Source organism: Eptesicus fuscus, chromosome 17 (genome assembly GCF_027574615.1).
Source record: "Eptesicus fuscus isolate TK198812 chromosome 17, DD_ASM_mEF_20220401, whole genome shotgun sequence".
Lineage (NCBI taxonomy): Eukaryota > Metazoa > Chordata > Mammalia > Chiroptera > Vespertilionidae > Eptesicus > Eptesicus fuscus.
Genome location: NC_072489.1, coordinates 52,250,504 through 52,272,126, shown reverse-complemented (window position 1 = coordinate 52,272,126; position 21,623 = coordinate 52,250,504). Strand labels below are relative to the sequence as shown.

Here is a 21,623-nt window from a genome sequence, read left to right as displayed (position 1 = left end):
ATCTCCCTTCTTATGAGGTCACACTAGATTAGGGCCCACGCCAGTGGCCTCCTTTAATGTTAACCACCTCTTTAAAGACCCCTTCTCCAAGTACAGTCCTCCTCTGAGCTCCTGAAGGCGAGGATTGAACATATGCATTTGGAGGAAACACGGTCCAGCCCCTAACAATAGTGTAGGAGGGATGTGACTTGAATGGGAGCCCAGAAATCTCCAACCACTCAACACATCAGCCACGAGTGAGGTTTTCAACAGAGTGTTTCCGAAGCACTTTTCCTTACTGGTTGAAAGTAGAGAAGGGATAATAAACTCTTGTAATAACAGCTGAGGCTTCATTGAGGGCACATTATTAACTTGTTTCATCTTCAAGACAGCCCTCTGAGGTTGGCTGTGGTGACAGAGGAGGAAACTGAGGCCAGGAGACTTTTTTAAAAAATATATTTTATTGATTTTTTGCAGAGAAGAAGGGAGAGGGATAGAGAGTTAGAAACATCAATCCGCTGCCTCCTGCACACCCCCTACTGGGGATGTGCCCCCAACCAAGGTACATGCCCTTGACCGGAATCGAACCTGGGACCCTTCAGTCCGCAGGCCGACGCTCTATCCACTGAACCAAACCGGTAAGGGCGAGGCCAGGAGACTTTAAATAACTTGCCACGTGCCATACAGCCCAAGAGAAAATGGGAAAACACAGTTTTAAGAATTTGTAAATCACAGAATGCTGAGTTCTTAGTTGTTTGTTTGTTTTTCTTTTTTACTGAGGTCCGTGTTCACACACAACCACGTACGCAGATCATGAGTACGCAATTGGTTGAGTTTTGACAGTTGTCTACTGTCTGTGTCCCTACCACCCAAAACGAGGCACAGAGTATTTCTTTCTTGCCCCTTCCCAGGGAATCCCTCCCCCCCGCCCATGGCAACCACGGTCTGGATTTCTCCCACCATAGATAGGCGTTGCCCGCCCTTGAGCTTCACGTGGACGGCATGGTAGAGCGTGCACGTCATGTCTGGCCTCTTTCGCTCAGAAGGTTCATCCACGCGGTGGGGCGGGGCAGTGGTTTCTTCCTTTTATTGCTGAGGAGTGTTTCCTTCTGCGACGATGCCACCATCTGCTGCTCCATTCACTCGGTGGTGGGCATTCCGGTTTCACACATTGGGACCATTATGAATAAGGCCGCTCTGAACATTCTTGGACGCGTTTTCTTAGGGACACATGGTTTTGTTTCTAGCACATTCCGATTATTTTTTTTTCTAATAGAAAAGCCTTCGTGTGAAGTCATAACAGTTGGGCTGAGTTTATTTTTACCTCGGTTGCTTGAGGATCGGAAGTGATGTTCGGGGACAGTAAGGGACCATCAGAGGGCATGTCCTCCATCTGCCTCTCGGCAGGAGCAGCCTTCATCCGTGCCGGGCAGGGGGCGTGCACCTGCTCTGGCCGTCAGAGTCAGGAAGTTCTCCCTGCGGCCAACCTGAACCTGCCCGGCCACACGCCAAGGTCCCTTTTCCTCCTCTTTGTTCCCGGTGGAACTAGTTTCTGTTCTCTGAATAACAGAGTCGTCGTAAAGCTGGACATGTTGCTACCTGCCCGGCAGCCTTCTCTCCTGGTGAAACAATCCTGGCTCCCTCCGCCTGTCATCAGAGGCGTTCTCCTTGAGCCGCTCGGTCTTTGGGCTCCAGGCCAGCCCCTGGTTCCCAGGCTCCTGGCTTTGTAGTGAGCGTCTGCCGGCCTGCCCGCGTGCTGGTCAGCCGCACATCAAAGGTGGGAACGGCAGATGGGGAAGCCACATCACAGAGCAGGTGAGGTAGAGAGGCATGAATCATCTGCAAGAGGATTCATCAGCGGAATCTTTTATTTTTTTAAATTTTTATTTTTTTATTTTTTATTGATTTCAGAGAGGAAGGCAGAGGAAGAGAGAGATGGAACATCAGTGATGAGAGAGAATCACTGATCGGCTGCCTCCTGCATGCCCCACACTGGGGATCGAGCCCGCAAACTTGGCATGTGTCCTGACTGGGAATCAAACTGTGACCTTCTGGTCCATAAGTTGATGCTCAATCACTGAGCCATGTCGGCTGGGCATCAGTGGATCCTTTATTACTATTACTAGAGGCCCAGTGCATGAAATTTGTGCACTGGGGCGGGAGGGGGGGAGTCCCTCAGCCCGGCCTGCTCCCTCTCACAGTGCGGGAGCCCTTGGGGGATGACTGCCGGCTTAGGCCTGCTCCCCGCAGGCTGGTGGTCAGTGCGTGTCATAGCAACCAGTCATTCCACGGTTCAGTTGATTTGCATATTAGCCTTTTATTATATAGGATTTTTTATTGATTTCAGAAAGGAAGAGAAAGGGAGAGAGAGAAACATCAATGATGAGAGGGAATCACTGATCGGCTGCCTCCTGCACGCTCCCTCCTGGGGATAGAACCCACAACCCGGGCATATGCCCTTGACTGGAATCGAACCCTGGACCCTTCAGTCCGAAGGCCGGTGCTCCATCCACTGAGCTACCTGGCTGGGGCCCTCAGCAGATCCTTGAAACAGCACACTCCCCAGCCCATCGCCGTGTGCTCTGACCTGAGAATGTGCAGGGATGAAGAATCTCTGGCGGGAACTGGAAAGCACCTCTGTGATGGGGTCCGAACCCTGGTGCTTGGCTCTAACCACTCTCGCAGAGCCCCTGGGGGGGGGGGGGAGTGTTGGTGTAGCATGCTGTGGCCCTTGCAGTAGGGTGGCCTTGGTTTCACACTTGACCTTTGCGTGTTCTCACTTGGTCCCTGCAGCTCGCAGGCCTGCAGGAGGCTGCTGAGACCTGGTCACGGCCTCCCCGTGCGACGCACCCCCAGAGTGCCGCCCCGGCTGCTAACAGTACACGCGCACCGCCCCACCGAGGCCCGTGGCGGCCACTTCTAGTCTTAAGGTTGTGACAGTCACTCCTCATCGCCCCTGAGAACTTCCCTCTGGTCCCCTTGGCGCATCCTTTTGACCACAGAGTGGCTGTCACGGCAGCTAACGTTTGTTGTGCGTTGACCGGGTCCCAGCACTGGGCTCAGCATATAAAATGACATGGTCTCTGTCATCCAGTTCCCTTCCCAAGTCAGTGAGGGAGTTGTCGTTGTCCCCATCTTACCAACAAGGGAACCGAGGCCTGGGAAGTCACTTGCTGAGCCCCGTGGCCCCGGTGCCCGAGCAGGGCCTGGGCAGGTGCGCCCACCACGGTGCTCTCCTCCAGCCCCAGGGTGTCAGACTAACCTGGACCGCACAGGACAGAATCCAGAGGCCCCCGGAACTACAGCACCCGTCTCGCTCTCAGCCTCACCGTGCTTCCTCCAGAAAATGAGCTCGGGCCGATGGAGCGTGGAGGTAGAGGCGGCTGATCGCCGAGCCAGCCTGGGGCCGACGCTGGCTGAGCTGTTTGTTGTTTCTCGTGGGTTTGACACTTTTCAGGTGGAATTTTCCATTCGGGTTTTTTTCGTCTTTTGCTCTCTTATTGCCACACCAATTCTCTACTAACTTTGCTTTTGGTCTGCACGGCGAGGTCTGTGTTTGGGGGCCTGCTGTTTGTTCCTGCCTTCGCCAGTGCGGGCCCAGGCCTCCCCCAGCATCCCGCTCAGGCACTAGAGGGAAGTTTCAGGGCTGCCCCTCCGCTAGGAAGAGCTTCAGATGTTCTGTCTGTCCAACTGCAGCAAAGAGGGTCCATGTCTCTCCTCCCCACCCGTCCCCCGCCCCCCGTTCCCGGGGAAGGACCCCCACCCCCTACAGGCACGCTCCCTCCCCCAGGAAGCACAGCGGGCTCAGGGCAGGAGGGCGCTCCTTCCAGCCACACCGTCGGCTCTTGTTATCTCCGTACTCCGGTGTAACTCCTCCACTGGGGTCTCCGCCCTCCGCCCACAGACTGTTGGGTTCCTGGAGGCAGAGACAGGGTCCAGGGTCCCCGCACTTAGATTAGCGCTGGTGTTGGGTGCACGTCTGGGAATGAAGGAGAGCGTCCCCCCTCCCCAGGCGGCTGCTCCCCGGCCACAGGACAGCTCAGCAGCCTCCCCTGGGAGGGTCCCGTTCACTGGGCTCTCCCCAGGATTGCAGGCGGTCCTGGGAGCCTCCTCCTTGCCAACCTGGATGGTCCCGGATTCACAACCCTCTGAGACTAAGGACCTGGTGGACCACGGCCCGCAGGTGCCCGAGGTGGGAGACGCGTAGCCCTGGGGGCGGCCTTTGCAAGTTTTCTCTGGGGCTTACGAGCCTCCCTCTTGGAGGAAGCACCTGCTCAGAATGCCGACAGTTAAAACAATAACAGTATTTGGCCTTTTATTTCTTCGTGTGGCAGTGTGGGCGTAGTCAGCAAGATAAAAAAAAAAAAAGAAAGAAATGCAAAATGAACATTAGGCATGATTTATGTCCCTCGATTCCTGTTGCGATCTTTATCAGGGTCCCCTGGGTATCCTGTGGTGGGGACCTGCCTCTGTCTTTGGCTTGACAGTGTTTTTGCGTTTATAATCGCTGTCAGTGCGCATTTCCACGTGCTTGCAGTCCACATGGTTTTTCTCTTCTGAAATGGGGCCCTTTAACTTCCATCTCGGCTGTCTCTGTAAACAGCAGACATAGACCTACTTCCTTTTCCACTGTTGGGTAGCATCATGGATGAACAGTATTGTTCAAATGGTCTCCTGTTAGTGAGCACTTAAGTTTTGTTCTTTTTTTTTTTTTTTTAAGAAACCTCATACAGTATTGCAATGAACATCCTCAAGTAAGAGTATGTTTACATGCTGGAGTTGGTCTCCAGGAGAAATGCCTGGCGTTGGAAATGCTGGGTCCAAGAATAGGAAGACGTACAATTAAACCATCCTCCAAAATCACTTCCCAGTGGCTGTGCCGATCCCCACGCTATTCAGTAATTCGTTTGTGGTTACAGGCATACAATGCTGTTGTGTATGTTGATGTGTCATGGTTTGTTTCACCATTTTCCCATTATTGAGACTGTGAGTTAGTGCCCATATTTTGGGCTGCCATTTTTTTAAAAATATTTTTTTTAATTTTTTTCAGAGAGGAAGTGAGAGGGAGAGAGAGAGAGAAACATCAGTGATGAGAGAGAATCATTGGTCGGCTGCCTTCTGCACACCCCACACTGGAGATCAAGCCCACAACCTGGGCCTGTGCCCTGACCAGGAATCGAACCGTGACCTCCTGGTTCATAGGTCAACACTCAACCACTGAGCCACGCCAGCCGGGCTAGGCTGCCATTTTTAATCTTCGTCAGTTACGAGACTACCTTCCTTTTTCAAATTTCCCAATATTTGGGTTTTGTACTCTTGAACTTCACAGTTAAGTAGAAAGAGGCCATATTTCATCATGATTGTTTTCCATACGATGCGGACAAGAAAACCAAGGCCACACTGGTGAGGTGTTTTGCCCAGAATTAACGCTATTCATGGCAAAGCCTCTCCGGCCTCCTCCTGCAGAGCCCTTTCCCCCTGCGCACGCTCTGCAGAAGGTACTGGCTCAGCCCCTCTGGAGCTCGGAAGGTGGAGACAGGCCGGTTGTAGCTCCCTGTGTTGGGGCCTCCTAGTTCCCTCCGTGAGCTCCTGCAGCCCTTGGGACAGGGGTGGTGTGGCTGGCTGGTCCTGGCGGGGCTGGGCACCGAGCTGGCGATCCACGGACCGACGGTGGAGGACGCATCCGGATGCATCCTCCTCCTGCTCCTGTGAGTTCTCAGGACTGTTTTCGCAGGCCTGCTGGCTCGAGTCTACGCGGTCTGTGGTGAGGAACTGACTGGCACGGAACTGCCTCCTTTGCCAGGGGTTTGAATTGGGTTCCTTGGCTCGGTAACAGCGTCTCCAACCACTGGAATCTATCAGCCACAAGTCTCTAGGAAATGCAAATTAAGGGCCTCGAAAGACATGTAAGAGGGTTTGTAAGAGGAGAAACACTAGGATGAGCTTCCTCGGCGAGCACCTGGAGAAGAGTCCTTGGGTGTTAGCAGCTGAGCAAGTGCTAGGAGACTAGCCTTTCTCGGCCCAGGCAGGCACTGGGAAAGTGACAGCCTGCACAGAAATTACTCTAAAGGAGGAGAGGGGATATGCTGCTGCAAGGTACCATCTCCAGGGTAGAGCAGTGGCTGGAAGTGCTCCATTGCCAATTCCCTGCACATGTACCCCTCTAAACCCAGAGCTCATGTTTTGGATTTCTCAGGCCCCCCCACATTGGCACCCCACCTAGAGGCCTGGGAGCTAAACTTTCAGATCCTCAATGTGACCTGTCTTAAACGTAGACCTTGTTCTGGTTAGCCCAGGCAAGTAATTCAGACTAGAGTGAGAGTGACTGATAGGAAGCATTCTACAATGTAAATGAAATGCTAGGAAACCCAGAGCAATCTCTGGTGAGTGGAATATGAGGTGCAAATCGTTGAGCTGTGGGTGCCTTTCCCCTTAAGATGTCTGTACCCTGACTGTTAACTAACAGTCGGCAACCTGGCATTTCTTTGTTTATGTTGGACTCTTTTGGTCAGCTCAAAATATTGTGAGTCTTTCCTGGAATCCAAGCAGATGACAGTGTCACTAAGGGACACCGTTTCTCTCTGGAAGCCCTTTCCCTTCACGGAATCACACGAACTTCCATCCTCCCCCTGCAGGTTCTGATGAGGAGTACATTTACATGAACAAAGTGACGGTCAGCAAGCCACAGAATGCCGAGTCCCAAGACAAAGGTACGGGGCTGGGGCTGCCCGACGGCCTGGCCCGCTCCCGGGAGAGGGGAAGGTGTGAGCCTTGGTCCCGTCCCAGCTCTCCGTCCTCCCAGCCAGCACCCACAGACGGGCCCCGGGGGAGATATTTTGGAGAGTCCCATTTTGGTTGGTGTATTTTGGGTGGATGTATTTTGGGACGTTGCATCGGGCCGCCTCCTTGCCTCTTAAAGGTCTCGCGTCCCCCTCGTGGTTAAGGAGCCCGTTCCCAAAGCCTCTCAGCTTTTCCCGGCACTGTCCCAGGAATAGGAAGTTATAATTCAGACGCTTTCAGAAGGCAGCTGTGGATGGTGCCGACCCCACGGTTCCGGCTTTATGACCTTCGATAGAAGTCTGGATTGTATGTGTGTGTCGGGGCGGGGGGAGGAAATGGTGAGGTCAGCAACTGCCTTAGTAGTAAAGGCTTCTTCCCAGGTGTTCTCTTGGGCAGGAAGGACATGGGATGTCTTCTGGGCTGTCTTAGTCTCTGCTCAGGTCTCCTCCCGACTTTCCTTTGGAAACCTCAGGAGGAGAGCTGGCAGACCCCAGGGAGATCCGGGGCTTTGTAGGTGAGGGGGGGGGGGTTAGAAGCCCATTTCCCAAAAGCAGAGGCTCAGAGAGAGAGGCAGAAACACAGCGCCCCAAAGCCCTCCGTCCTATTCAGATCTTGGCTCCCAAACATCAGCCACCCAAGCCCCGACGTCAGGTCTGCCTGCGCCTGTCTGTCCTGGGCGGCCGGGGCTGCCGGCCCAAATGGTCAGACACCGAAGGGCCTTCCTTGGGTGCCTTTCCCTCAAAAAGCACACGGGGGTCAGGGGGTGTGGGTGGTCAAGTCCTTCAGTGTGGCGTTTCCACCTCCTGCCCCGTGGCGAGGCCTGGGTTCAGCGGCACCCGCCGGCACGGAAGCAGCGCCTGCGCCGGGGCCGCTGGCCTTCCTGCTAAACCGGGGGGGAAGGACAGAGCCCTAATCACAGGGTCGGAGCCGAGCGTGGCTTAATATAGTGACCACAGGGCAGCGCCCCCGGCGCTAGGGCTCGGTGGCGAGGCCATTTTTGACACGGGGCAGGTGGAGGCGAGCTTGCGGAGCCTGCCAGACCCCAAACCCGCTCCTCCTGAGGAATCTGTGGCGGGGGCACCGCTGTGCCCTATTCTGGGAGGGAAAACAACCTTGGCTCCAGCCCCTGGGTAATTCACACCTGCCCAAATAGCACTCGCGGGCACACGTGAGCAGGCATTCCTGGGTGATGAGGGCCTGCGGCGAGGCTGGAGGCTGGCACCCCTCACCGGAGCTTCTGCTTGCTGCCCACAGCGCCTGAGGAGCAGGGCCCCCAGGCCAACGGGGAGCCCCGCCAGCACGCCACGGCCCCTCAGAAGAGTCTCCCGGACCTCCCGCCCCCCAAGACCGTAAGTGTGGGCCCAAGACCCCCGATTGCCCTGCCTCGGGCCCCGTGAACTTCCACTTGTTTTCACAGGTATCCACCCGTCCAAAGGTCTGGCCTTTTCTGCGTACCTACTGTGTGTCGGGCACTGGGAGAGGCAGGGCCAGAGTAGGCCTGTCTGCAGGTGACGTCATTTGCTCAGGACCACAGTCCTGGGATGCTAAGGGTGATGGAAGGGGGAGATGAGGGAGAGCCCCTTTAGCAAGCGCCACAGTGTGTCCGAGGCCACGACAAGGCTCTGTCCCCAGCGCCACGTGGGGCCACGTCCGGCTGTGGCTGCCCACTCAGGCCACCGGGGACTTTCAGAATTGTACGTCACGTCACACTGCGCGTCCTGCTTGGAATCAGCCCGTAGCTCTCGTTGAGCTTAGGAAAAAACATCCACGTCTCCTAGCACGGCCCCAGGGCCTGCCCAGTGTGGCCCAGCCGCATCCCCCGCCGCTGCGCATGCGCCCGTCACTGGGACTGAGCCACGTGGCCGGTCCTGCCTCGGGGACGTTGCACCTCCTCGCCCGGCTCTTCGATGGCGGCTGCCTCCTCATCTCTTAGACACTCTCACACCGACTTTCCCTGGCCTGCCGACGCCGGGCATCCCACCTCCATCCCGCCCCAGTTACCGTCCGTCCCACTGTCCACTTACCACCTCCTCGGCACTGCCACCTTTGAAATGTGCCTCTCAGGCCAGATACGAGCTCCCTGGGACAGGGACTGCGTCCTGTTTAGTGTTTAACCCTTTGCACTCGCTTGCTTTTTTCTCGATTCCTTTATTCTACTCGGGATGTAATTTTTTTAAATACCCCAGATTTTACAAAGCGCGGCAGTAGAATAAAAAACTGGAGTTTCTTTTCATACAAACTTATTTATTTGGTTTTTTTTTTATATTTCAAATTATTGATACGTTCAAAGAGTGATTTTAATCTCGATGCTAACCGTGTCGAGTCACACTCGACATCCGAGTGCAAAAGGTTAATGTCCCGTGTCTGCATACAGTGAGCCACACACACGCGGATGGGTGGATGGAAGGAAGGAAGGATGGATGATGGATGGATGATGGATTTATGGAATCATAGGCCTGGGTTCAGGCCCCAGCTCAGCCAGGGACGAGCGCTTTGACCTTGAGCAAGTTAGAAGGTCTCTGGCGCTTGTTTCCTGGTGTGGGAATGAACAGAAAGGGGACACCTCTCTCCACGAGGTTGTCTTACTCAGCGGCCTGAGGTTGTGCGTGGCATCCTGTGGTAGTATCTGGCGAGGTAAGTAGTGGTGTTGATACTTTATGGCTGAGGAGCGTGGAGTCAGCAGGTTTCTATGGCCTGGGTGTCACACGGCCTCCACGTGGCAGAGCCAGAACTTGAAAGAACCCGAGTTCTTTCCTCCATCGGTCTGGCTGGGAGGCTTCCCCGAGAGGGATGAGGTGAGACGATGTCCACGGAGCAGGGGTTCCGGGAGATCAGCATCAGCAGGAAGCTCCCTCCGGACCACCCATCACTGAGAGCTGAGGTCACCGCTGAGGGGATCTCGAACCCAGGCCCCCTGCCTTCGTGCCTTCTGCGGTGGCCGGCTTCTGCAGGCTCCTCTCCTGTGGCCACACTGGTGGGGCTGGAGGGCCTGGGACCCTGTCCCACCGCACGAGGCTTTTTGACTTGGGTGACAGCTGGCAGAGGCTCTGCATCTCAGAATCGGAGTCCCTGGGTGTCCCCATGGCACTGGCGACTCTGGTGACGGCCACACCCTCGCGCACACAGCCGGGTCCTCCTCGCCACCCGCCTGCCTATCTCTGCCAGTTCTTCATCTGGACAAACAGGCTCAGGGAGTTAAAACACCTGGGCGCGATCCCTCCCCCGGGAGGTGGCAGGGCTGGGAATCGGACGCAGGGCCTTGGTGTCAGCCACTCTGCGGCCTCCCGGAACTAAGCCGGTCGTTTTAGCGGAGCAAAGGCATTAGGTCCATTCCATCCGAAAGCTCCCCTTCGCTTCCTGCCCAGTGCATGGGGGAGACGGCATGTCTTCTCTGCGGCCATCCAGCTGCTGCTGGCCGTAGCCCCGCGGGCGATGCTGTGGTTTCTGGTGTGTCCCACGTCCCGCTTGCTGGTGGTGGAGGAGGACAGCTGGCTGGGATGTCCTGTCCGGAATTCAGCACCTGATTCTGCCACCACCGGCCCCGCCCTGGGCGGCTGCTTGTGGGTCACCTGGTTGTGTGTGTGTGGGGGGTCACCAGGCGGAGTCCCACAGGCAGGAGTGCTGGGTGGGGCTGACCTGCTCCGGGTCGCGGTGCTTTACAAACGTGGTGGGCAGAGGGGCTGGGGCCCCGGCTGCAGTTCTAAACCAGTCGGACCCTGGCCCGGAGGCTCTGGCACGGGCTTTAGCTCTTCCTTCCCGTCGCCTGGGGCGTGGGTCCCGAGGCCCCGGGCTCTGGGGTGTGAGAAGCAGGGCCCAAGAGCCAGGCAGGGCCGCCGGGGCCAGGGGAGGCTCTGTCAGTGTGGAAGAAACGTGGCTTCGGAGCCGGGGAGATATCACCACCCAAGAATAACACAGTCGGGTGGCCCTCGGACGGTGGGAACGGTTCCAGTGGACACGCTCCAGGCCCTGGGGGACTTCCAGCGAGCAGCTGGCCTGTGGTCCTCCCTCCTCGTGGAATTTCTCTGCTGAGAAGGAAAGGGGTGCTGGCTGCAACTCCCTTTCCCAGGTCTCCCCCAGTTCTGTCCTGGGCACCCACCCCCACCCCAGGGAGCTGCTGGGTGTGCGGTGAGAAAGGGGGTGGCTGGCGTAGTCGGGGCTCTTACCCCTCCCTGCACACACGCGCACGCACACGCCTGCTCTCCCTCAGGCTGCCTCTCTGGTCAAGTCTGGCTCAGGGAGCCATAACTCTTAGTCCAAGGCCCCCAGAGGAATGGCGTCAGGGCAGAGTGGGGAGCAGCTGTGGCTCTGAGGGAAGAGGAGGAGGAGGAGGAAGAGGAGGACAAATAGAAGAAGGAAGGGGTTAGAGGTGAAGGAGGGGGGAGGAGGAGGGGGAGGAGGAGGAAGAAGGAGGAGGGGAGGACCTGAGCAGCAGCAGCAGTTTGGGAACATGAGCTTGGAGTGACCCTGTGACCCCTCTTGTTCAGACAGAGAAAGCCTCGCCCTTCCCACCCTGACCCCAGAGCTTCAGGGTGCCGTGGTGGCTTGTCCGGCCCCAGGCTTGCGAGTGGCTGTGGTAGAAGCTGGAGTCTGCCTGGGCTTTGGGGTCCCCTGTGCCTGTGGCCGGCCAGGAGGATGGCCTCTGTCCCGGGCTCAGGATGTCCTGATTCTCTCTCTGGCGGCTGGGTCCCCCTCCATCCCCTTCCGCCCCCTCAGAGTCAGCGCACAGCAGACCCGACCAGCGATGGAAGGGTCAGCCAGGGGTCTAGAGCAACCTCGTGGGTGTGGCCGGTGACTCAGGCCGCTGTGGCACTTCAGGCCACTGGCTGCACCGCCAGGGGCTGTGGTCACTGCGGGAGAAACAGATGTGCGCTGACACTCTTGGTGCCCTGGCCAGCACCGCCACCTCCACCCCACCTCCCTTCAGAGGCCCGAACACACAAGCTCTGGGTGGGCGGCAACTGCATAACGGACATCACCACCGCCAGTCTGCAGAGCTGGGCCTGGCCGATGCACCAGCGCCCCCGGGAACCTCCCACCGTGCTCTCTGGGGCAGGTAGCTCAGAAGTGCAGGGCCACCCCAGGCCATCCGGGCCACCCCAGGCCATCAGCTTCAGCCATGATCTCTATCAGAATCTGCCAAATCCACAGCCGCCCGCTTTTCCGTAAGGCGTTTTACCGGAGCGCAGCCACACTTACTGAGCTTGGCATCCTCTATGGATGCTCTGGCACTGCACCAGCTGGCTTGACGGGCTGAGATCAGAGACCCTGCAAACCCCGGAAGTGCTTTCTGTTTGGCTCTTTACCGAAAAAGTCAGCCAACCTCTGGCAAATCCTGCGGAGCCAGGTGGCCTTCTTCCTGCGACCCTGCAGACAGGTTTCTGAAGTCACATCTCTTCTGCATCTTCACTTCATGTTCATAATCTTCATGATGATGATGATGATGATGAAGAAGAAGAAGAAAGAATAGTTCTTTATCCCTAACCCCGGGACATTAGGCTCCCTTGCTCCTTTGACCTCTGATGGGGCCATGGTGTCAGTGTAATGAGGTGGCTCTATTCCAGTTGTGCGCACTCCACCCCAATGCCACATACGAACCTTGTGGTTGTCTTTGAGCCGCAGCTCCAAGGTCCCATCCTCTGGGCATCCTTCTTCCTTGGTCCTAAATGTTCCTCACACCCTCCTGGTTCCCACCGAACTTGACCTTGTCTATTACAGCACCGTTCACGATGCACTTGATCCGGAACTGTGAACGCTCCCTATCTAGTTAGGTCTTTCTTGACCACAGGAGTGTGTCCCGCGCAGCTAATATGCGGGAGCCATCTAGTATTTGTTGAATGAATGATTGAACGTATTATGGTAAAAGTTTCTGAATCCTTAGGAACCTGGTCATTTTCCTCCATGGACCTGTGATTAGTGTTGTCTTATTGTTGGTTTTTAATGTTTTTATTGACTTTGGAGAGAGAGAGAGAGAGAGAGAGAAACATCATGATGAGAGAGAATCATGGACAGGCTGCCTCCTGCACAGCCCCCACACTGGGGATGGAGCCTGCAACCCAGACACATGCCCTGACCGGGAATCGAACTGGCGACCTCCTGGTTCATAGGTCAACGCTCAACCATGAGCAACACTGGCCTGGCAGTCCTTGTCTTTTTAGAAAGTATATTCTATTTAGCCACCACAACAGCCTGACACCTTCTGGCCTTTGTGAATTGGGTGTCACGTGTGTAAGGATAGTTGGTGTGTGCGGTGGGGGAGTGAGCCTCACCTTGAGGAGGAGAAAGCTGGTCTCGGCGGGGTTGAGCAGTGTGCCCACAGCCCTCACCGGATGCAGTGCAGACACAGCGGATGGGGTCCCGGTGGTCCGAGTCCTCCCTCCCAACTTGCTTGACGTCCAACCGAGCATTTTCTCTCCTGGGCTCCCCCTCTTTCCACCCAGAGGGTTAATTCCATGCTGTTGCCGGTGTATCGTATCTGAAAAATGTTTTATTCGTTCATACCACAGATTCCAGAACGGAAACAGCTCTCCATCCCAAAGATCGAGTCTCCAGAGGGTTACTATGAAGAGGCTGAGCCATATGACATGTCCCTCCATGGTACATCCCGGGGCCGGGGCTGGGACTCGGGTGGGGGTGGGGGTGGGGGTAAACCGCTTCCTGCACAGATGGGTGCTGGCAGCAAGGACAGCCTGGGCTGCTCTTACCAGAGGGCGTGGCTGAAGCTGAGAACTGGCCACAGAGCATTGAGCCTCTGCTCAGTGGGGAGCTGAGACCTGCAGCAGACCCCGCCGCCTGCAAGGAGGGGTTGGGACGGCCCACAGCGAGCTGGTTTAGAGGCCCAATGTTTTGGGTGTTCCCACCTGGCTGTGCCTGGATTCAGCACAGAAATGTGTCGGAAGAGAGGTGTGTTGGGAGTCAGGAAGTCACACCCTGTAGGTTCTCCATCTCTTGGTGTAGGAATTCTTTTTTACAAAGATATATTTTTATTGATTTCAGAAAGGAAGGGAGGGGGAGAGACAGAAACATCAGTGATGAGAGAGGATCGTCAATCGGCTGCCTCCTGCCTGCCCCCCACTGGGGATCGAGCCTGCAACCCGGGCATGTGCCCTGACCAGGAATCGAACCGTGCCCTCCTGGTTCATAGGTCGACACTCAACCACTGAGCCACACTGGCCGGGCCGTGTAGGAATTCTTTAACACAGGCTCCCAGGTTCTGGAAGGAAGAGATGGTTGTGGCCTTCTCTTCCCGGCAGCTGGACTCCGGTCCTCTCACTGCCTCCTTTGTACCCCCTTCCCTGTAAGCGAAAGGTCTTGGAGAGCATAAAGCACTTTGCAGACGTAAGAGAGGAGGCCCCTGGTCGTGGGAATGAACTGCAGGGGGCGTTGCTGGTTCCACAGAGAAGGGCCCGGGGATGAGCCGGGCAGGCCCTCGGAGCTGGGTCGGAGGCCATGTCTTCACGCTCCCCCGCTGCCCTCGGCCCAGGAACTGTGTGTGGGAGGCGGGGGCCCGTTCGGGCTGAGGTTCTCTTCCTCGGAGAGGCCGGCGTGGTGGGCAGACGTCCCGTAGCTTGAACCCTGTGAGCGTGGGAGATGTTTTGCAGCCACCGGCCGAGCCGTGATTTCAGACCGACGCTGCGGGCGTGTCGCTCCCGTCTGGCTGCGTCTGGGAGGAGGAGGAAGAAGTGACTCACCGCGGTGGGCACCTCACCTCCGTGGTATCTGAAGCCTGGGGTGCTCTCCTGGGTGTGGCCCGTGCCGGCCGGGGCCTGCCTCCCCGACGCTCGCAGGGTCCTGTCTGCGGGGCAGACACTACATCTCGACACAAACAAGTGGTCAGAAGGACCCGAGTTTCTTGGTGTCTGTCTCTGGGCTATGAGTTCATATTGGTTTTAGCCAAGATGCGGGGGGCTGAGGGGAGGGGGTAGTCATCCCACGGGCAGCGGGAGGGTTGGGAAGAGGCCAGCTTGCCTTCCCCTCCTGCCAGGACAAGGGCCGAGGGCGACATGGGCAGAACTGGCCACACTTGCCCTGCAGAGGGGGCGCCACCTGGGACGTACCCGGCCCGCTCTCGGTTCCTGGCCGTGGTCCCCACACCCGTGTGAGTGGTGGACACGCAGGTCACAGCAGGAGGAAGGGCCGGGGCATTGGCCAACAGCAAGCGATGTCGCTGACTTCCTGCCAAGACCAGCGTCTCGGTTTCTGGTCCGGCTCTCTCAGCACTGTCCCCACACTGCCCACCTGGCTGTGCCAGAGTCAGGTTCCTCTGAACCAGAGTCAGGTTCCTCTCTCCCAGCATCACTTCCTTATGTGCCGGTGGCCCGGGCAGGGGACAGTCGGGTCTGTCCTGCTTGCCCAAGACATCCGCCCCTTCACTGACGATGCCTCCTGTTGGGGTAATGACAGCTGCTGTAACACGGTGCCCCCCTTTCAGTTCCTGGTAACACCACACCGATCTGCTCTCGCCCACGGACGGGTCAGTGTGGCATCGCTGGTCGGCAGGTAGTGCGGGCTCCCCAGCTCCTTCCAGGGCGGGCTCGGCCGCCTCTGAGGCCGCAGAGTCCTCTGCAAAGAGAGCGTGGGAAAACCCCAGTGTGCTTCCGAGAAGCGCCAGCTGGAAGTGACACGCACTGCTGCTACCCACGCGCCACACTGGTGACGAGCCGGCTGTGGATGTGAGGGGGCTGGGAAATGAAGTCCGTGGCGGGCCGGGGCCTCTCCTGACAAGCCCACGCCTGCACTGAGAAAGCACGAAGTCCTGGCGGCAGGCAGCCGCTCCGCCTCATCCGGGTCTCTCTCGGTGTCTGCGCGTGGTCTGTCCCCCTCTCTCTTCACCTTGTCTCTCTCCATCTTGCCCTTGTCTGTGCTTCTGGCCATCACACAGGTCATTCCGGCAGAGTCCCCTCCACCGGAGTCCCCAGATGGGCGCAGGTGCCCGAAGGAGTCATTTACGCCACCATCACCTTGGGTACTGCTTGTCCCCAGAGCTGGGATGCCAGTGATCCCGTGCCTGCTGCCTGGCTCTCAGAGGCGGGGTGCATGCCCCTGGCGTGGCCACCGCTCTGTCCCTGTCCTCCCGCCTGGGTCCCGCATGCCGGGTGCCGTCCTTCCATAGACCCCTGCCTGTGGCATCCGTCCGTGTGGCCGGAGGACTCGGTGCTTCTTGGTTGTTCTGCCCTCTCCCACGGACAGGTTACAGGGACAGAGGGCGCAGCCAGCACGGGGATGGGATTATCTGACCATCCTGCCTGCCGCCTGGTCACCGGGGGCCCTGGAAGCTAAGTGTCTGTTTTAAGAACATCCAGTGTTTATGGTGGTGCTGTGATGGCCCTTTAGGGCAGTGGTCGGCAAACCGCGGCTCACGAGCCACATGCGGCTCTCTGGCCCCTTGAGTGTGGCTCGGCGTTAGAACCACGTCTTCAAAATAGACTCGCCCAGGCCGAAAACCGACTTCCGCGCATGGGCCACGAAGTTTCAATCGATCGCACTGTACGTGCGCGCCCACACGTGGTATTTTGTGGAAGAGCCACACTGAAGGGGCCAAAGAGCCGCAGGTGGCTCTTGAGCCGCGGTTTGCCGACCACTGGCCTAGGTTAGGGGGAAATAAAATGAATACATTCGCTCTAAACTTCCTCCAAGCTGCTCCGGGTAGCTTGAGATACTATGATATGCTTTTTTCTCAATTAGCTTCCCTGTCTGTCTCCCCCCCATCCCTGGAGGTGGACGGACAGGTGTTAGATTTCTCCCTGGAACACGTGGGGCAGACCCCAAAACACAAAACAGCTGGGGGACTTGGCCAGTTTCTTCACCCTGAACTCTGCAGCCTCCCGCCTGAATTTTTGTTGCTTCTGGAGTGTCCCAGTGACCTTGCCCGATTCTTATCTCACTTATGGCAATGCTGACAGTGAGGACTTTTTCAAACTACAATCACCCTCATCCTCCCAGCAGATCCAGCCAACTATTGTGAACCCCCCCCGTTGCCATCAGTGCTGATCTGTTTGCCCGTAAATTGTAAGCATGCTTTCTCCTGCTGTCGTATTCACCGAGTTTATCGAGTTGCAGAATAGTCTGTAGTTTTCATCGACTGCACTTGCATGCATGCTCCTAAGTGGATGAAATCATACTTCCCCCTTCTCCTCCTGCTGACTGTGAAATGGCTTGAATTAATATCTTAATGCATGTAACCTTCCCCCTTCCTTCCTTTAAAAAAAAAAACTAGTTTCCTAGGATAAGCTCCCAGGACCGGGATTTCTGGGTCAAAGGGTGTGGGTGTTTTTATGGCTCTTGAAACAGCAGGCTGACAGACTGTTCTCTGAGAGGCTTGGGTTGATGGACGTTGCCACCAGCCATAGGCGAGCTCCGGGTCCCCTGCGGGGGAGCGCCGCTGTTTTCAATCCTTGCTCACGTAACAGGTGTAAAACCACGAACTGTGCAGCATCTGTGTTAGGCCACGAAGGGGAGCAGTACCACACTGCTTTCAAAGAAAACTGATAGGAAGATACTTAGAGTGTTATTTTTAGAAAGAGTAAAAGAACCGAAAGCGCATTTTCATTGGTGTTGTGGCCAGAATAACGCTGGCGGTGGGCTCTTTCATTTCCCATAATAAAATTCAAATGTGGTCTGTGTTCTTCGTGTGCAGGAGCCTGGCTGTGCAGATCATCGGGGGGCTCCTGGGGGAAGACAAGGGGCCCATGAGGTGTCTCTCATGGGAAGGGGGCTTCCCCCATCCTGACTCAGGGACACAGAGCGTGTCTGTCGCCGTCACAAGGAAGGAAAGGCGATGAGGGGCCCACTTCTGTTAGAGCTGCTCAGCAATGGAAGCAGTTGTGAGGTAGTGAGCTCCCTGTCCATTGGGGAATTCAAGCAGAGGCTGGAGCAGCGTCAAGGTTACAATAGGATTCCGTGTTTTGTTGTTGTTGTTGTTTTTTGGATGTTACTGATTTATTTATTTTTCTTCACCTAGTTTTTGTTGGCCTCGAATAGCACAGCGAGGCTGGGAGAATAGAGCAAATTTTGCAGAGTGTGGGGGCAGAAAGTGAGGTGTGTGGAGTGTGCATAGATTTGGGTCCAGTTTGCGCTTGAGGAGTTTGCGGATCATTTTGAATGGAAGGAAAATGTGAGGTTGGCTCATTGACAGAGGGGCGGACGTGTATGGGCTGGGGGTAAGTAGAAGGAGCTAGGCTTGTGCTGGGCCATGTTCAGTGGCAGGGAACGGAATGCGGTCCATGGAGGATGAGGATGGTTTTTTTTTTTTTTAAAGGTTATGACTAGGAGAGGGCACTGAGGAATGGCAAGATGGCCCCTTCCCCAGAAAGCATTTCCTGCCACGGTTTATTCTGCCTTTTCTTTCCCAGAAGCCACATCGCCTCCCTGCCCCTGGGATAGAACCAGGGACGGGGCAGGCAGCTGTCAGAGGCTTGCCATGTGCCCGGCTCTGGGCTCCGATGGCGACCCCTCCCTCCCGGCCACTTAGATGACAGAGAGCGGGTCAGGAAGGCCCCCACCCCACAGATGAAGAGACAGAGGTCCCGAGTGGGGCGCTGGCCGTCTCCACAGCCAGAGGCCCGTCCGGGGACAGCGTCCCATCAGGTTTCTCTGGAGCCCGAGATGGCAGGATGTGAGGAGGAAGAAGGAAGGGCTTCTGGCTTTAAGTCATTTGTCTATGTGGCCAGGGGCAGCACCCAAGCCGCTTTGCTCAGCGGGATTGGGACCGGAAACTGCCTGGTCTGTGGTTGGCAGCCGAGGGGGGCTGGTTCGAGGGCAAAGGAGAGGCGGGAGGGTTGGGGCCCGGGGCCAGTGGCTGCTCCCACCTGCTGCCTGCTTCCCTCCCTCCTGAACAAACCAGCATGTTTGGAGCATCCCCTGCCCTGTCCGGCGGGGACTCGGGGATGTGACCTAGTGGGTGTGCCTTGCAGAGGACGGAGAGGCCGTGAGCAGCTCCTACGAGTCCTACGACGAGGATGAAGGCAGCAAGGGCAAGTCGGCCCCCTACCAGTGGCCCTCCCCGGAGGCCAGCATCGAGCTGATGCGCGACGCCCGCATCTGCGCCTTCCTGTGGCGCAAGAAGTGGCTGGGGCAGTGGGCCAAGCAGCTGTGCGTCATCCGGGACACCAGACTCCTGGTCAGTGGTCTCCGGTCGCATTCTGGTCTCTCTCTTTTTAGGGGGAGGGGGTGGTCCCTAATACCAGGTGGTCAGAGCCCTTTCTGCCAGATTTTTACCTCTCCCTAACCTGAAACTGTATGTAGAACGTTGCATGCATGCATGAATGTTTGTTTTTAAAATATACTTTTATTGTTATCAGAGAGGGAGAGAAACATCAATGATGAGAGAGGATCATCGATCGGCTGCCTCCTGCAACGCCCCACACTGGGGATCGAGCCCACAACCCAGGCATGTGCCTTGACGGGGAATCAAACCGTGACCTGGTTCATAGGTTGAAGTTGAACCACTGAGCCACTCCAGCTGGGCTGAATGCTCTTTTTTCAAATTTGGTTTTTATGGTTTATTACTGCCCCCAAAATAATTACACCTGAATCTGATCAAGCTTCTAAGAATGCACTTTTTCTGAACTAGAAAGTCTAATGGTTTTCATCAAACTCTCACAGGGGACTAAGATGACCACCCCCATCCCATTCCATCCCATCCCTTCCCCTCCCCATTTTTTTCCAGGGACCTTTCTGTTCCCTGGCCTGAGGGCCCATTCTTCCTCCCATCCTGGCCACTGGGGGTTGTGGGTGGGGCCTGCTGCCCTGTCAGGGCGCCCCCAGTCCTGGCTGCTGCGTTTGTGCGTGTGCAGCATGAAAATCACAGGTTAGGTGTCTTCTCAGAAGTCATAGTGTTTTGAATTCGTGATCATAAGACAAGACCCATAAAGGAATCAAAAGATATTATCCTGAACACAGCCCGGTTTCCTGTTATTTAAATTTCATTTCTTGGTCCTGATTTGAAGTTCCAGGGCATCGTTATAAGCACCCTTTCTTCGCTGGTTACAGCGTGCCCTGCTCTGTGCAGCTGGTCCATCGGGTGATCCTGGGAGGACCCCCCTTGTACACATGAGAAACTGAGGGGCCCAGTATTTTCTCTGGCAGGAGGAGAAAGTGCCTTTCTTTTTTTCTTTTTAATATATTTTTATTGATTTTAGAGAGGAAGGGAGAAGGAGAGATAGGAACATCAATGATGAGGGAGAATCATTCATTGCTGTCCCCTGCACGCTCCACACTGGGGACCGAACCCACAACCTGACCAGGAATCGAACTGTGACCTCCTGGTTCATAGGTCGATGCTCAACCACTGAGCCACGCCGGCTGGGCGAAAGCCCCTTTTTTCCCTTGCTAATGACGTCACCTTCCTAACCAAGGGGAGGAACAATTTAGTCTTCATTCCCTACGGACCCCTGACTGGGGGAGCTGAGCCGGCAATGCAGCGGTGGAGAAGTGGGACAAGCGGGTTCCACCCTGAGTGAGAGTCGCCCTCGGAGGTTGTGTTTTAGGAGCCAGCGCAGGCCTGCAGCGATTAGAGCCGCCGGGACAAGCAGGGTCCCGGGGCACCCCTGGCTGAGGCCAGAGAGGAGGAGGCGGCGGCAGGCAGCGAGGCAGCCGGCTGGTCTGATGCTCAGACCGAGTTGCCGCTGTTTGCGGTTCCGGCTCTGCAGCTGCGCTAGGGTCCCTGGTCCTCCGGTTTTATTGGGCAGAACCCAGGTCTCCGTGGGTCCTGCCGTGCCCGGCGGCCCCTTCTCTGCAGACTCCGGCGAGGCCTGGCACCCCTGCCCAGCAGCGTCTCGTCTCTTTCCTCCCAGTGTTACAGATCCTCCAAGGACCACAGCCCGCAGCTGGACGTGAACTTGCTGGGCAGCAGCGTGGTCCACAAGGAGAAGCAAGTGCGGAAGAAGGAGCACAAGCTGAAGATCACGCCGATGAACGCCGACGTCATCGTCCTGGGCCTGCAGAGCAAGGACCAGGCGGAGCAGTGGCTCCGGGTGAGGGGCCCTGCCGTCCGGGCTCCCCGGCTTCCCCCACAAGGAGGGTGCTGTCCAGGGTAGAGGGTCTGTGATCCAGCTCCCAGGGCCCCTGCGTGCTGAGCGGCCGCCATCGGTCTAAGGGACGTGGGTCGCAGACTCGGCTGCGAGGCTGACACCCTTCTCGGGCGCCTGGACTGGGCTCGGGTCGAAATCCTCTTGTTTTCTGGCCCCCAGGGAGGCATCACCAGCCTCCTTAGGGAAGAACCCACACAGCTGCCATTTGTAAGCACTTGCCAGGGGCCGTGCACTCGTAACAGGTTTAACCACACGGCAGGGAGCGGGGCCTTGCGAACGTCCCCATTTTGGAACGGAGGTTAGGGCTGAGGGAGGTCACCGGGCCGGGGAGGGGCAGCATCTGGTTTCAAACCTAGAACCGCCTGACCGCGGCCCTGCGTTCTGCCTACACTTACCGTGACGCGGCCACGAAACGCAGCCCCTGGGAGGGGCCTGCCCGCCCCGTATTACAGATGAGCGGGACCATCCCGGAAGGTGTGAGGTTTGTGCCGAGAAGGGGCCACAGTTGCAGAGGACGCTCCAAACCCAGCAGGTCCCATGGTGAGGCCAGAGAGGCCCTCACCCTCCTTACCCCTACCCACACCCCCTCCTCCATTACAGCCACGTGGATGCATTTCCAAAGCAGGAGCCTCCTGTCAGCCCTGCACCCCCATCTGTACACATGCACACACACACACACATTTACAAGGACACACACCTGCACGCACACACCGCTCTTGCTCCAGTTGCCGGGCGCTGTTCCTCTGCCACCTTAACCCCCTTTGTCCTTCCCCTGACTCCAGCCTCCCTCCCCACTCGCACCCTCTTCCTGAGACCCCTGCCCGCCCCCCGCCCCCT

At 56.9% G+C, this 21,623-nt stretch overlaps 1 protein-coding gene across 1 annotated transcript in view; it reads left to right on the top strand.

Annotated features, from left to right (window-relative positions):
- AFAP1L2 (actin filament associated protein 1 like 2) overlaps window positions 1–21,623 on the top strand; it is an 84,313-nt gene that overhangs the window by 50,952 nt on the left and 11,738 nt on the right. Inside the window, exons 3-7 of the mRNA XM_054729137.1 lie at window positions 6,615–6,689; window positions 8,014–8,108; window positions 13,263–13,353; window positions 18,669–18,874; window positions 20,550–20,729. Coding sequence (XP_054585112.1) covers window positions 6,615–6,689; window positions 8,014–8,108; window positions 13,263–13,353; window positions 18,669–18,874; window positions 20,550–20,729 — 647 coding nt within the window. The remainder of the gene's footprint in view (window positions 1–6,614; window positions 6,690–8,013; window positions 8,109–13,262; window positions 13,354–18,668; window positions 18,875–20,549; window positions 20,730–21,623) is intronic.